This window comes from Salmo salar, chromosome 12 (assembly GCF_965601325.2).
Source record: "Salmo salar chromosome 12, fSalSal1, whole genome shotgun sequence".
Classification (NCBI taxonomy): Eukaryota; Metazoa; Chordata; class Actinopteri; order Salmoniformes; family Salmonidae; genus Salmo; species Salmo salar.
Genome location: NC_138302.1, coordinates 107,011,679 through 107,026,180, shown reverse-complemented (window position 1 = coordinate 107,026,180; position 14,502 = coordinate 107,011,679). Strand labels below are relative to the sequence as shown.

The 14,502-nt window shown below is 39.8% G+C and overlaps 2 protein-coding genes across 2 annotated transcripts in view; one reads left to right on the top strand and one right to left on the bottom strand.

Moving 5' to 3' along the window:
* The window catches only part of LOC106566274 (synapsin-1), a 222,766-nt gene that overhangs the window by 113,018 nt on the left and 95,246 nt on the right, over positions 1-14,502 (top strand). The gene's annotated exons all lie outside the window — the stretch shown is intronic.
* LOC106566273 (metalloproteinase inhibitor 4) overlaps positions 1-14,502 on the bottom strand; it is a 45,022-nt gene that overhangs the window by 11,608 nt on the left and 18,912 nt on the right. Inside the window, exons 2-3 of the mRNA XM_014134161.3 lie at positions 11,708-11,805; positions 1,632-1,746 (exon numbers count right to left, since the gene is read on the bottom strand). Of these exons, the coding sequence (XP_013989636.1) occupies positions 1,632-1,746; positions 11,708-11,805 (213 nt within the window). The remainder of the gene's footprint in view (positions 1-1,631; positions 1,747-11,707; positions 11,806-14,502) is intronic.

Here is a 14,502-nt window from a genome sequence, read left to right as displayed (position 1 = left end):
AATAAATAGATCACTAGTCACTTTAAACAATACCACTTTAATAAATAGATCACTAGTCACTTTAAACAATACCACTTTAATAATGTCTACATGTCTTACTTTACTCATATCACATGTATATACTGTATTTTATATCATCTACTGCACCTTGCCTATGTCGCTAGGCCATCGCTCATCCATATATTTATATGGACATATTTTCATTCACCCCTTTAGATTGGTGTGTATTAGGTAGTCAGTGGGGAATTGTTAGATTACTTGTTAGATTTGTGTGTCGTAGGTAGTTATTGGGAATTTTAGATATTACTGCACTTTTGGAACTAGAAGCACAAGCATTTTGCTACACTCGCATTAACATCTGCTAACCATGTGGAGGTGACAAATAACATTTGATTTGATTTGGATATGTGATGGGCTCTATTCCCATGCCCAGTAGTGTTTTATTATAATGTGAACTACAGGCGATTGGCTCTATTGAAAAGCCCAGCAGTGTTCTCTCATCATATGAACCACAGGTGATGGGCTCTACTCCCTATCTCAGTAGTGTTTTATTATCATATGAACCATAGGTGATGGGCTCTATTCCCTATCCCAGTAGTGTTTAATTATCATATGAACCATAGGTGATGGGCTCTACTCCCTATCTCAGTAGTGTTTTATTATCATATGAACCATAGGTGATGGGCTCTATTCCCTATCCCAGTAGTGTTTTATTATCATATGAACCATAGGTGATGGGCTCTATTCCCCAGCCCAGCAGTGTTCTCTCATCATATGAACCATAGGTGATTGGCTCTATTCCCCAGCCCAGCAGTGTTCTCTCATCATATGAACCATAGGTGATGGGCTCTATTCCCTATCCCAGTAGTGTTGTATTATCATATGAACCATAGGTGATGGGCTCTATTCCCTATCCCAGTAGTGTTGTATTATCATATGAACCATAGGTGATGGGCTCTATTCCCCTGCCCAGCAGTGTTCTCTCATCATATGAACCATAGGTGATGGGCTCTATTCCCCTATCCCAGTAGTGTTTTATTATCATATGAACCATAGGTGATGGGCTCTATTCCCCTGCCCAGTAGTGTTATTTATTTATTTATTTTTATTTCACCTTTATTTAACCAGGTAGGCTAGTTGAGAACACGTTCTCATTTACATCTGCGCCCTGGCCAAGATAAAGTAAAGCAGTTCGACACAAACAACAACACAGAGTTACACATGAAATAAACAAACGTACAGTCAATAATACAGTAGAAAAGGTCTATATACAGTGTGTGCAAATGAGGTAGGATAAGGGAGGTAGGCAATAAATAGGCCATGGTAGAGAAGTAATTACAATATACCAATTAAACACTGGAATGGTAGATGTGCAGAAGATGAATGTGCAAGTAGAGATACTGGGGTGCAAAGGAGCAAGATAAATAAATAAATACAGTATGGGGATGCTGTAGTTGGATGGGCTATTTACAGATGGGCTATGTACAGGTGCAGTTATATTATCATATGAACCATAGGCGATGGCCTCTATTCCCCAGCCCAGCAGTGTTCTCTCATCATATGAACCATAGGTGATGGCCTCTATTCCCCAGCCCAGCAGTGTTCTATTTTCTTATGAAGCAGTACTTTACCTGACAGCAAGTAGTGGACCTTGTTGTTGGAGTCTAGTTTGACTCCACACAGGGAGGAGAAGACGGGTGTGTACACATACTGGATGTCCTTCACCTTCTCAAAGCCTTTAAACATCTACAGGGTGGAGGACAAAAACATACCTTTAGTGTTGCACAGTGCTCCAACCAGGGCCTAAAATTAACTACCAGCCATTAAAAAAAATGTACCAGCAAAAATTACACCAACAAACACAAATGTATTACTATTAAGAAGTAATGTGATATGTTGTTTAAAATTAAATGTCTTTTAACCAAAATATCACAGTGGTAAAACGACTAGAGTCATGTTAGTGCCTGTGAGATTGAGAGTCTGACTAGAAGCCATGTTGTATTCTCTTCCCTAACAGTTGAAACTCAAACATTGAAAAACAACCTAGCTTGTGAACAAAACAATGTAAATAGCCAAGAAACACAAGGACACTTCAGTAGACTTTCGTTTCAAGTAAATTAGACCAACTTTTATACCTGTGAGTAGCACTTCTAAAAATGTATCTTTCACTCAGCTCTTCAGGTGTGCACAGCCCCGAGGGAGGTATTGCAGCGCGAGGTGGGATAGGCTATATAGGATTCGTAGTTCTTTGACTTTGTGCGATTACTTTACTAGCTATGAAACAAAATGGCAGAAATACTTTGAAAACAGCTACAGCAGCATTTATTTTACAGCATTTACAGTAATCAACTTGACTTTTTATTTAGAAATGTGAGTGAAATGCGCTGTGGAGCCTTGACCACCCACCAACGTGACTGGTGAAATATACATTTTACCTGCCAACGCCAAAATCTACCTGCATTTGGCGATGGCGGGTGTTGAATTAAGGTACCATACAAACCTCTAGTGTTGCGCAGTGCTCCAACTATAATCTACATGTACCATACCATACTGAAGGGGAAATCATTTCAGTGCATCTGTATCAAACATAAGTTTGTACTGTGAAATACATTCCAGCTGTGATCAGTTACATGTTAATGTTGAGCCAATGACTTTTATAGAAAGTACTGTGTTAGATTTTAATGTTTAACCAATAATTACTACTACTGTACAAAGTAATAAGTTACATGGTAATGTTGAACCGAGAATGAATCTAACCACACTGTCCGATTTCAAAAAGGCTTTACAACGAAAGCAAAACATTAGATTATGTCAGCAGAGTACCAAGCCAGAAATAATCAGACACCCATTTTTCAAGCCAGCATATAATGTCACCAAAACCCAGAAGACAGCTAAATGCAGCACTCACATTTGATGATCTTCATGCATGTTTTGTTCAATCAAGTTCATATTTATATCAAAAACCAGCTTTTTACATTAGCATGTGACGTTCAGAACTAGCATACCCCCCGCAAACTTCCGGGGAATTCGCTAACATTTTACTAAATTACTCACGATAAACGTTCACAAAAAGCATAACAATTATTTTAAGAATTATAGATACAGACCTCCTATATGCACTCGATATGTCCGATTTTAAAATAGCTTTTTGGTGAAAGCACATTTTGCAACATTCTAAGTACATAGCCCAGGCATCACGGGCTCGCTATTTAGACACCCGGCAAGTTTAGCACTCACCATAATCATATTTACTATTATAAAAGTTTGATTACCTTTTGTTGTCTTCGTCAGAATGCACACCCAGGACTGCTACTTCAATAACAAATGTTGGTTTGGTCCAAAATAATCCATCGTTATATCCGAATAGCGGCGTTTTGTTCGTGCGTTCCAGACACTATCCGAAATAGTAAAGAAGTGTCGCGCGCATGGCGCAATTCGTGACAATAAAATTCTAAATATTCCATTACCGTACTTCGAAGCATGTCAACCGCTGTTTAAAACCAATTTTTATGCCATTTATCTCGTAGAAAAGCGATAATATTCCGACCGGGAATCTGCAATAAACTAAACAGCCGAATTAAAATACTCCACGGGGGCTAATCGCGCACGCGCCTCACTCCATTGTCACCTAATGGGACACTTGAATAAGATGATAATCTGTTTCAGCCTGAGGCTGCCTCGTCAACCTTCATGATTTTCCCGCGTCCTGAGAGCCTATTGGAGCCCTGGGAATTGTCACGTTACAGCTAAGATCCTTACTTTTCAATAAACAGATGCAAGACGCACGACTCCTTGTCAGACAGGCCACTTCCTGCATGAAACCTTGTCAGGTTTTTGCCTGCCATAGGAGTTCTGTTATACTCACAGACACCATTCAAACAGTTTTAGAAACTTCAGGGTGTTTTCTATCCAAACCTGAACAATAATATGCATATTCTAGCTTCTGAGTTGGTGTAGGAGGCAGTTAAAAATGGGCACATATTTTTTCCAAAATTCTCAATACTGCCCCCTAGCCCAAACAGGTTAAGACTCCAAAGGGAATTGGAGTTTCCATCATTAAACAGTCCAAAATCACATTACACAATATCACAAACAGTTCTATCCTTATTCATTAACCTCTATGGGCTAGGTGGGACGCAAGCGTCCCACCCGTGGTGCACTCCATCAACAGCAGGTGCATTTCAAGAGCGGCAAATTTGAATCCAAATAAATGTCAAAATTCAAATTTTTCAAACATACAACTATTTTACACCCTTTGAAAGATAAACATCTCCTTAATCTAACCACGTTTTACGATTTCAAAAAGGTTTTACGGCGAAAGCATAAATTTAGAGTATGTTAGGACAGTACATTTACAAGAGTTGTGTGTAATGTTTTGTCAATTCAAAGACAGGGTCACCAAAACCATAAAACCAGCTAAAATGATGCACTAACCTTTTACAATCTCCATCAGATGACACTCCTAGGACATTATGTTAGACAATGCATGCATTTTTAGTTCTATCAAGTTCATATTTATATCCAAAAATAGCGTTTTACTATGGCATTGATGTTGAGGAAATCGTTTCCCTCCAATAACCGGCAGTCAAGTCAGCAACACAAATTAAATAATTAAAATTAGAAAACATTGGTAAAATATTATATTGTCATTTAAAGAATTATAGATTTACATCTCTTGAACGCAATCAACTTGCCAGATTTAAAAATAACCTTACTGGGAAATCACACTTTGCAATAATCTGAGCACTGCGCCCAGAAAAATACGCGTTGCGATACAGACTCGCCGTCATGTTGGGGAGATCTAAAATCGAAAATACTATGTAAATAATCCATTACCTTTGATTCTCTTCATCAGATGTCACTTCCAGGTATCACAGGTCCATAACGAATGTAGTTTTGTTCAAAAAAGCTCATCATTTATGTCCAAAAATCTCCGTCTTGTTAGCACATGATCTAAGCCCGCCGGACTTCACTTCATGAACGAGGGGAAAAAATATATTTACGTTCGTTCAAACATGTCAAACGTTGTATAGCATAAATCATTAGGGCCTTTTTTAACCAGAACATGAATAATATTCAAGGTGGACGAATGCATCCTCTTTTATAACGTATTGGAACGAGGGTACCCAACATGAACTCGCGCGCCAGGTGTCTAATGGGCCATCATCGTTCCATGGCTCTTGTTCGGTCAGATCTCCCTCCAGAAGACTCAAAACACTTTGTAAAGGCTGGTGACATCTAGTGGAAGCAATAGGAAGTGCCAAAATATTCCTCAGCCCCTGTGTTTTTCAATGGCATAGGTTTAAAGGTAATACAACACATCAGGTATCCACTTCCTGTCAGAAAATGTCTCAGGGTTTTGCCTGCCAAATGAGTTCTGTTATACTCACAGACACCATTCAAACAGTTTTAGAAAATTTAGGGTGTTTTCTATCCATATATAATAAGTATATGCATATTCTAGTTACTGGGTAGGATTAGTAACCAGATTAAATCGGGTACATTTTTTTATCCAGCCGTGCAAATACTGCCCCCTAGCCCCAACAGGTTAATTTTATACAACCATTTAGATGTAAGTCTCATAGCTGAGGCTAGTATATAAACATTATTATGGTAATATGGCCGTATTGTCTCTCATGAGTTTCACAAAATTGTACCAAACGGACCAGTTCATAGCTGGATTCTTCACCAATCTTTTATACCTTCTCCAGAACATAAATGTCGTTCGGTTCTCTAATTCTGTGAGGTGGAAGAATTCCTTTGTCTCTCCATGAAAACACTGTCTCTTTATACTGTGGCCATGAGGTGGGACATTTTCTTAGGAATTTACGACCCCTTCTGACCACAGCAGCCTGGGTGTAGGAGACAGCGGGAGATGGTGAAGAAGTGCAGGGGGAGGTGCAGGGGGAGGGGGTCAACTGTGCTCGCTGTACCCAAAGAGGGCAACGTCATGACAACAGTCACATGCGCCGAATACAACAGGTGTAGACCTTACTGTGAAATGCTTACTTACAAGCCCTTAACCATCAACGCAGTTCTTAAGACAACAGAGTTAACCTCTATGGGCTAGGTGGGACGCTAGCGTCCCCCCCGTGGTGCACTCCATCAACAGCAGGTGCATTTCAAGAGCGGCAAATTTGAATCCAAATAAATGTCAAAATTCAAATTTTTCAAACATACAACTATTTTACACCCTTTGAAAGATAAACATCTCCTTAATCTAACCACGTTTTACGATTTCAAAAAGGTTTTACGGCGAAAGCATAAATTTAGAGTATGTTAGGACAGTACATTTACAAGAGTTGTGTGTAATGTTTTGTCAATTCAAAGACAGGGTCACCAAAACCATAAAACCAGCTAAAATGATGCACTAACCTTTTACAATCTCCATCAGATGACACTCCTAGGACATTATGTTAGACAATGCATGCATTTTTAGTTCTATCAAGTTCATATTTATATCCAAAAACAGCGTTTTACTATGGCATTGATGTTGAGGAAATCGTTTCCCTCCAATAACCGGCAGTCAAGTCAGCATCACAAATTAAATAATTAAAATTAGAAAACATTGGTAAAATATTATATTGTCATTTAAAGAATTATAGATTTACATCTCTTGAACGCAATCAACATGCCAGATTTAAAAATAACCTTACTGGGAAATCACACTTTGCAATAATCTGAGCACTGCGCCCAGAAAAATACGCGTTGCGATACAGACTAGTCGTCATGTTGGGGAGATCTAAAATCGAAAATACTATGTAAATAATCCATTACCTTTGATTCTCTTCATCAGATGTCACTTCCAGGTATCACAGGTCCATAACGAATGTAGTTTTGTTCAAAAAAGCTCATCATTTATGTCCAAAAATCTCCGTCTTGTTAGCACATGATCTAAGCCCGCCGGACTTCACTTCATGAACGAGGGGAAAAAATATATTTACGTTCGTTCAAACATGTCAAACGTTGTATAGCATAAATCATTAGGGCCTTTTTTAACCAGAACATGAATAATATTCAAGGTGGACGAATGCATCCTCTTTTATAACGTATTGGAACGAGGGTACCCAACATGAACTCGCGTGCCAGGTGTCTAATGGGCCATCATCGTTCCATGGCTCTTGTTCGGTCAGATCTCCCTCCAGAAGACTCAAAACACTTTGTAAAGGCTGGTGACATCTAGTGGAAGCAATAGGAAGTGCCAAAATATTCCTCAGCCCCTGTGTTTTTCAATGGCATAGGTTTAAAGGTAATACAACACATCAGGTATCCACTTCCTGTCAGAAAATGTCTCAGGGTTTTGCCTGCCAAATGAGTTCTGTTATACTCACAGACACCATTCAAACAGTTTTAGAAACTTTAGAGTGTTTTCTATCCATATATAATAAGTATATGCATATTCTAGTTACTGGGTAGGATTAGTAACCAGATTAAATCGGGTACATTTTTTTTATCCAGCCGTGCAAATACTGCCCCCTAGCCCTAACAGGTTAAGAAGATATTTACTATATAAACTAAAGTGAAAAATATAATGAGGCTATATACAGGGGGTACCAGTACCGAATCAATGTGCAGGATAGTTGAGGTAATTTGTACATGTGTAGTACCTGTCAAAAGTTTTGACATACCTACTCATTCCAGGGATTTTCTTTATTTTTACTATTTTCTACATTGTAGAATAATATTGAAGACATCAAAACTATGAAATAACACATATGGAATCATGTAGTAACCAAAAAAGTGTTAAACAAATCCAAATATATTTTATATTTGAGATTCTTCAAAGTAGCCACCCTTTGCCAAGGCATTCTCTCAACCAGCTTCATGAAGTAGTCACCTGGCATGCATTTCAATTAACAGGTGTGCCTTGTTAAACATTAATTTGTGGAATTTCTTTCCTTCTTAATGCATTTGAGCCAATCAGTTGTTTTGTGACAAGGTAGGGGTGGTATACAGAAGATAGCCCTATTTGGTAAAAGACAAAGTTCATATTATGACAAGAACAGCTCAAAAAAATGTCAAGGACTTTTAAAGTTCCTTCAAATGCAGTCGCAAAAACTATCAAGCGCTATGATGATACTGGCTCTCATGAAGACCGCCACAGGATAGAAGGACACAGAGTTATCTCTGTTGCAGAGGATAAGTTCATTGGAGATACCAGCCTCAGAAATTGCAGCCCAAATAAATGCTTCACAGAGTTCAAGTAACAGACACATCTCAACATCAACTGTTCAGAGGAGACTCCGTGAATCAGGCCTTCGTGGTCAAATTGCTGCAAAGAAACCACTACTAAAGGACAGCAATAAGAAGAACAGACTTGCTTGGGCCAAGAAACACGAGCAATGGACATTAGACCTGCGGAATTCTGTCCTTTGGTCTAATGAATCCAAATTTGAGATTTTTAGTACCAACCGCCGTGTCTTTGTGAGACGCAGAGTAGGTGAACGGATGATCTCCGCATGTGTGGTTCCCACCGTGAAGCATGGAGGAGGAGGTGTGATGGTGTGGGGGTGCCTTGCTGGTGACACTGTCTGTGATTAATTTAGAATTCAAGGCACACTTAACCAGCATGGCTACCAAAACATTCTGCAGCGATACGCCATCCCATCTACAGGTTTGCACTTAGTGGGACAATCATTTGTTTTTCAAGAGGACAATGACCCAACACACCTCTAGGCTGTGTAAGGGCTATTTGATCAAGAAGGAGAATGATGGAGTGCTGCATCAGATGACCTGGTCTCCACAATCATCCGACCTCAACCCAATTGAGATGGCTTGGGATGAGTTGGACCGCAGAGTGAAGGAAAAGCAGCCAACAAGTGCTCAGCATATGTGGGAACTCCTTCAAGACTGTTGGAAAAGCATTTCAGGTGAAGCTGGTTGAGAGAATGCCAAGAGTGCGCAAAGCTGTCATAAAGGCAAAGGGTGGCTCCTTTGAAGAATCTCAAATATAAAATATATTTTGATATGTTTATAATTTCCTCCTATTTTAGCCTACAATTTGTGTTTCCACACACCTAGACCATGACGTATTCAAGACGAGGTCATTTTTATTGATCTCAGTTTGTCAGTGTCAAAGTAGCCTGCCATTTCAATCATTTGTGCTGTATTAAAAAAGATTCTGCCAACCCTAAGCTACTAAAAATGTTCCCCATGTGTGCAACTATAACTGACCTCTACTCTACTGCTCTATGCCACTACACAAATGTGATGATATGCATGCGATGCTTTATCATACAGGTGATTTCTTTTCTCATGTGTTCCGGTACATCAGAACTCCCCAGGTCATCCCCCTCTAGCGCTCACTATTTGTTCTGGCACATCCCCATTTATAATTTAAGGACTGACTGTAGATAAAACTGCAGGTAAACCTTTATTAGATGCAATGCAGGACCAAGGTTTCTTGGACTCACCTTGATCAACTTTTAGTAGATAAAGTACCAATGTTCTACTGGACTCACTTTGATCAACCGTTTTTAGATACAGGACCAAGGTTCTTGTCACGAATATAGCCGTGTTGAATAGACCAAAACGCAGCCGGGATATGTATGCTCATCTTTAATTATATTTGAATAAAGTGAACACGGGAAACCAATAAACAAGAACGACTAGTAACAGTTTTACAGGCTATACAGATACTTTAGCAGTGTAAAATAACTACCCACAAACAACAAGACCAAACACACCCTAATATATAGGACTCCCAATCAAAGGCAACTAGAAAACACCTGCCTTCAATTGAGAGTCCACACCCCAATTAACTAACATAGAAACAGAACAGATAGAAAACCCATAGAAACACAAACATAGAAAAGAAACCCAAAACCCCGGAATACATAAACTAACTACCCTCTGCCACGTCCTGACCAAACTACAATAACAAATAATCCTCTATACTGGTCAGGACGTGACAGTTCTACTGTAAATAAAGCTGTAGATACAGGACCAAGGTTCTACTGTAAATAAAGCTGTCGATACAGGACCAAGGTTCTACTGTAGATAAAGCTGTAGATACAGGACCAAGGTTCTACTGTAGATATAGCTGTAGATACAGAACCAAGGTTCTACTGTAAATAAAGCTGTAGTTACAGGACCTAGGTTCTACTGTAGATAAAGCTGTAGATACAGAACCAAGGTTCCACTGTAAATAAAGCTGTAGATACAGGACCAAGGTTCTACTGTAGATAAAGCTGTAGATACAGGACCAAGGTTCTACTGTAGATAGAGCTGTAGATACAGGACCAAGGTTCTACTTTAGATAAAGCTGTAGATACCGGACCAAGGTTCTACCCTAGATAAAGCTGTAGATACAGGACCAAGGTTCTACTTCAGAAAGAGCTGTAGATACAGGACCAAGGTTCTAGTGTAGATAGAGTTGTAGATACAGGACCAAGGTTCTACTGTAGATAAAGCTGTAGATACAGGACCAAGGTTCTACTTTAGATAGAGCTGTAGATACAGGACCAAGGTTCTACCCTAGATAAAGCTGTAGATACAGGACCAAGGTTCTACTTCAGAAAGAGCTGTAGATACAGGACCAAGGTTCTACTGTCGATAGAGCTGTAAATACAGGACCAATATTCTGCTATAGATACAGGACCAAGGTTCTACTGTAGATAAAGCTGTAGATACAGAACCAAGGTTCTACTGTAGAAAGAGCTGTAGATACAGGACCAATATTCTGCTGTAGATAAAGGACCAAGGTTCTACTGTAGATATAGCTGTAGATATAGGACCAAGGTTCTACTGTAGATAAAGCTGTAGAAACAGGACCAATATTCTGCTGTAGATACAGGACCAAGGTTCTACTGTAGATCAAGCTATAGATACAGGACCTAGGTTCTACTGTAGATAAAGCTGTAGATACAGAACCAAGGTTCCACTGTAAATAAAGCTGTAGATACAGGACCAAGGTTCTACTGTAGATAAAGCTGTAGATACAGGACCAAGGTTCTACTGTAGATAGAGCTGTAGATACAGGACCAAGGTTCTACTTTAGATAAAGCTGTAGATACCGGACCAAGGTTCTACCCTAGATAAAGCTGTAGATACAGGACCAAGGTTCTACTGTAGATAGAGTTGTAGATACAGGACCAAGGTTCTACTGTAGATAAAGCTGTAGATACAGGACCAAGGTTCTACTTTAGATAGAGCTGTAGATACAGGACCAAGGTTCTACCCTAGATAAAGCTGTAGATACAGGACCAAGGTTCTACTTCAGAAAGAGCTGTAGATACAGAACCACGGTTCTACTGTCGATAGAGCTGTAAATACAGGACCAATATTCTGCTATAGATACAGGACCAAGGTTCTACTGTAGATAAAGCTGTAGATACAGAACCAAGGTTCTACTGTAGAAAGAGCTGTAGATACAGGACCAATATTCTGCTGTAGATAAAGGACCAAGGTTCTACTGTAGATATAGCTGTAGATATAGGACCAAGGTTCTACTGTAGATAAAGCTGTAGAAACAGGACCAATATTCTGCTGTAGATACAGGACCAAGGTTCCACTGTAAATAAAGCTGTAGATACAGGACCTAGGTTCTACTGTAGATCAAGCTATAGATACAGGACCTAGGTTCTACTGTAGATAAAGCTGTAGAAACAGGACCAAGGTTCTACTTTAGATAGAGTTGTAGATACAGGACCAAGGTTCTACTGTAGATAAAGATGTAAATACAGGACCAAGGTTCTACTGGACTCACCTTGATCAGTTTGATCTCATATTGGATCATCTTCAGGTAAGGAGAAGAGCTGTTGCTAGGAGACACAACCTTTTCCCCAGAGATCTTTGCTCTGATCACTGAGAATAAAGAGAGGATCTGATTAGCATTACATTACGATTCAGTCCCCTTCCGTTTTTCCACATTTTGTTACATTACAGCCTTATTCTAAAATGGATTATATAAAACATGTTCTTCATCAATCTTCACACAATACCCCATAATCACAAACCGAAAACAGGTTTTTAGAAATGTTTCCAAATGTGTTCAAAATAAATAACAGAAATGCCTACATAAGCATTCAGACCCTTTGCTATGAGACTTGAAATTGAGCTCAGATGCATCTTGTTTCCATTGATCATCCTTGAGATGTTTCGACAACTTGATTTGAGTCCACCTGTGGTAAATAAAATTGATTGGACATGATTTGGAGAGGCACACACCTGTCTATATAAGGTCCAACAGTTGACAGTGCATGTCAGAACAAAAACCAAGCCATGAGGTCGAAGGACATGTCCGTAGAGCTCCGAGAAATGATTGTGTCGAGGCACAGATCTGGGGAAGGGTACCAAAAAATGTCTGCAGCATTGAAGGTCCCCAAGAACACAGTAGCTTACATTATTCTTAAATGGAAGAAGTTTGGAATCAGCAAGGCTCTTCCAAGAACTGGTCGCCCGGACAAACTGAGCAATCAGGGTAGAAGCTCCAGAGTTCCTCTGTGGAGATGGGAGAACCTTCCAGAAAAACAACCATCTCTGCAGCACTCCACCAATCAGGCCTTTATGGTGGAGTGGCCAGACGGAAGCCACTCCTCTGAAAAAGGCACATGACAGCCCGCTTGGAGATTGCCAAAAGGCACTCAAAGGACTCTCAGACCATGAGAAACAAGATTTTCTGGTATGATGAAACCAAGAATGAACTCTTTGGCCTGAATGCCAAGCATCACATCTGGAGGTAACCTGGCACCATCCCTACAGTGAAGCACGGTGGGGGCAGCATCATGCTGCGGGGATGTTTTTCAAAGGCAAGGACTGGGAGACTAGTCAGGATCGAGGGAAAGATGAATGGAGCAAAGTACAGAGAGATCCTTGATGAAACCCGGCTCCAGAGCAATCAGGACCTCAGATTGAGGCGAAGGTTCACCTTCCAACAGGACAACGACCCTACACACACAGCCAAGACAATGCACGAGTGGCTTTGGGACAAGTCTCTGAATGTCCTTGAATGGCCCAGCCAGAGACCGTACTTGAACCCAATCTAACATCTCTGGAGAGACCTGAAAATATCTGTGCAGCAACGCTCCCCATCCAACCTCACAGAGATTGAGAGGATCTGAAGAGAAGAATGTGAGAAACTCCCCAAATACAGGTGTGCCAAGCTTGTAGTGTCATACCCAAGAAGACACGAGGCTGAAATCGCTGCCAAAGGTGATTCAATAAAGTACTGAGTAAAGGTTCTGAATACTTATGTAAATGTCATTTTTCAGTATTTTTTTATTTTATGAATATGCAAAAAATGAAGAAGAAAAACAATTTAATCAATGTTGAAATAAGGCTGTAACGTAACAATGTGTGGAAATAGTGAAGGGGTCTGAATACTTTCCGAATGCACTGTACATTCTGATTAACCCCCCACATCCACGCCACTGGACATTTGTATTTGCATTTATTATGGATCCTCATTAGTTGTTTCCAAGGCAGCAGTTATTCTTCCTGGGGTCCAGCAAAATTAAGGCAATTATGACATTTTTTTTAAACATTACGATACATTCACAGCAGATTTCATAACACATTAAGTGTGTGCCCTCAGGCCCCTACTCTACTACCACATATCTACAACACAAAATTAATTTGTTGGTGTGTGTATAGTGCGTGTATTACCGTTTGTATGCATGTGTCTGTTTGTGTTGCTTCACAGTCCCCGCTGTTTCAGAAGGTGTATTTTTATCTGTTTTTTTTATCTAATTTCACTGCATCTGTTACAGTGAGGGAAAAAAGTATTTGATCCCCTGCTGATTTTGTACGTTTGCCCACTGACAAAGAAAGGATCAGTCTATATCATTTTAATGGTAGGTTTATTTGAACAGTGAGAGACAGAATAACAACAATAAAATCCAGAAAAAACGCATGTCAAAAATGTTATAAATTGATTTGCATTTTAATGAGGGAAATAAGTATTTGACCCCTCTGCAAAACATGACTTAGTACTTGGTGGCCCAGAGACTGGAGAGCTCTCATTCCACTTTCTGGCGCCTTCCTAGAGCCAATGGAAGCCTTAGAAAATGTCACGTTACAGCAGAGATGCTGTATTTTTGATAGAGATGCCCTAGTAGGAGAACAAATTGTCAGACAGGGCACTTCCTGTATAGAATCTACTCAGGTTTTGGCCTGCCATATGAGTTCTGTTATACTCACAGACACCATTCAAACAGTTTTAGAAACTTTAGAGTGTTTTCTATCCAAATCTACTAATTCTATGCATATTCTAGTTTCTGGGCAGGAGTAGTAACCAGATTAAATCGGGTACGTTTTTTATCTGGCCGTGAAAATACTGCCCCCTATCCCTAACAGGTTAAAGATTGCTGTACATCAGCGGAACCCATCCAACTTGAAGGAGCTGGAGCAGTTTTGCCTTGAAGAATGGGCAAAAATCCCAGTGGCTAGATATGCCAAGCTTATAGAGACATACCCCAAGAGACTTGCAGTTGTAATTGCTGCAAAAGGTGGCTCTACAAAGTATTGACTTTGGGGTGGTGAATAGTTATGTTGTGTAAATCA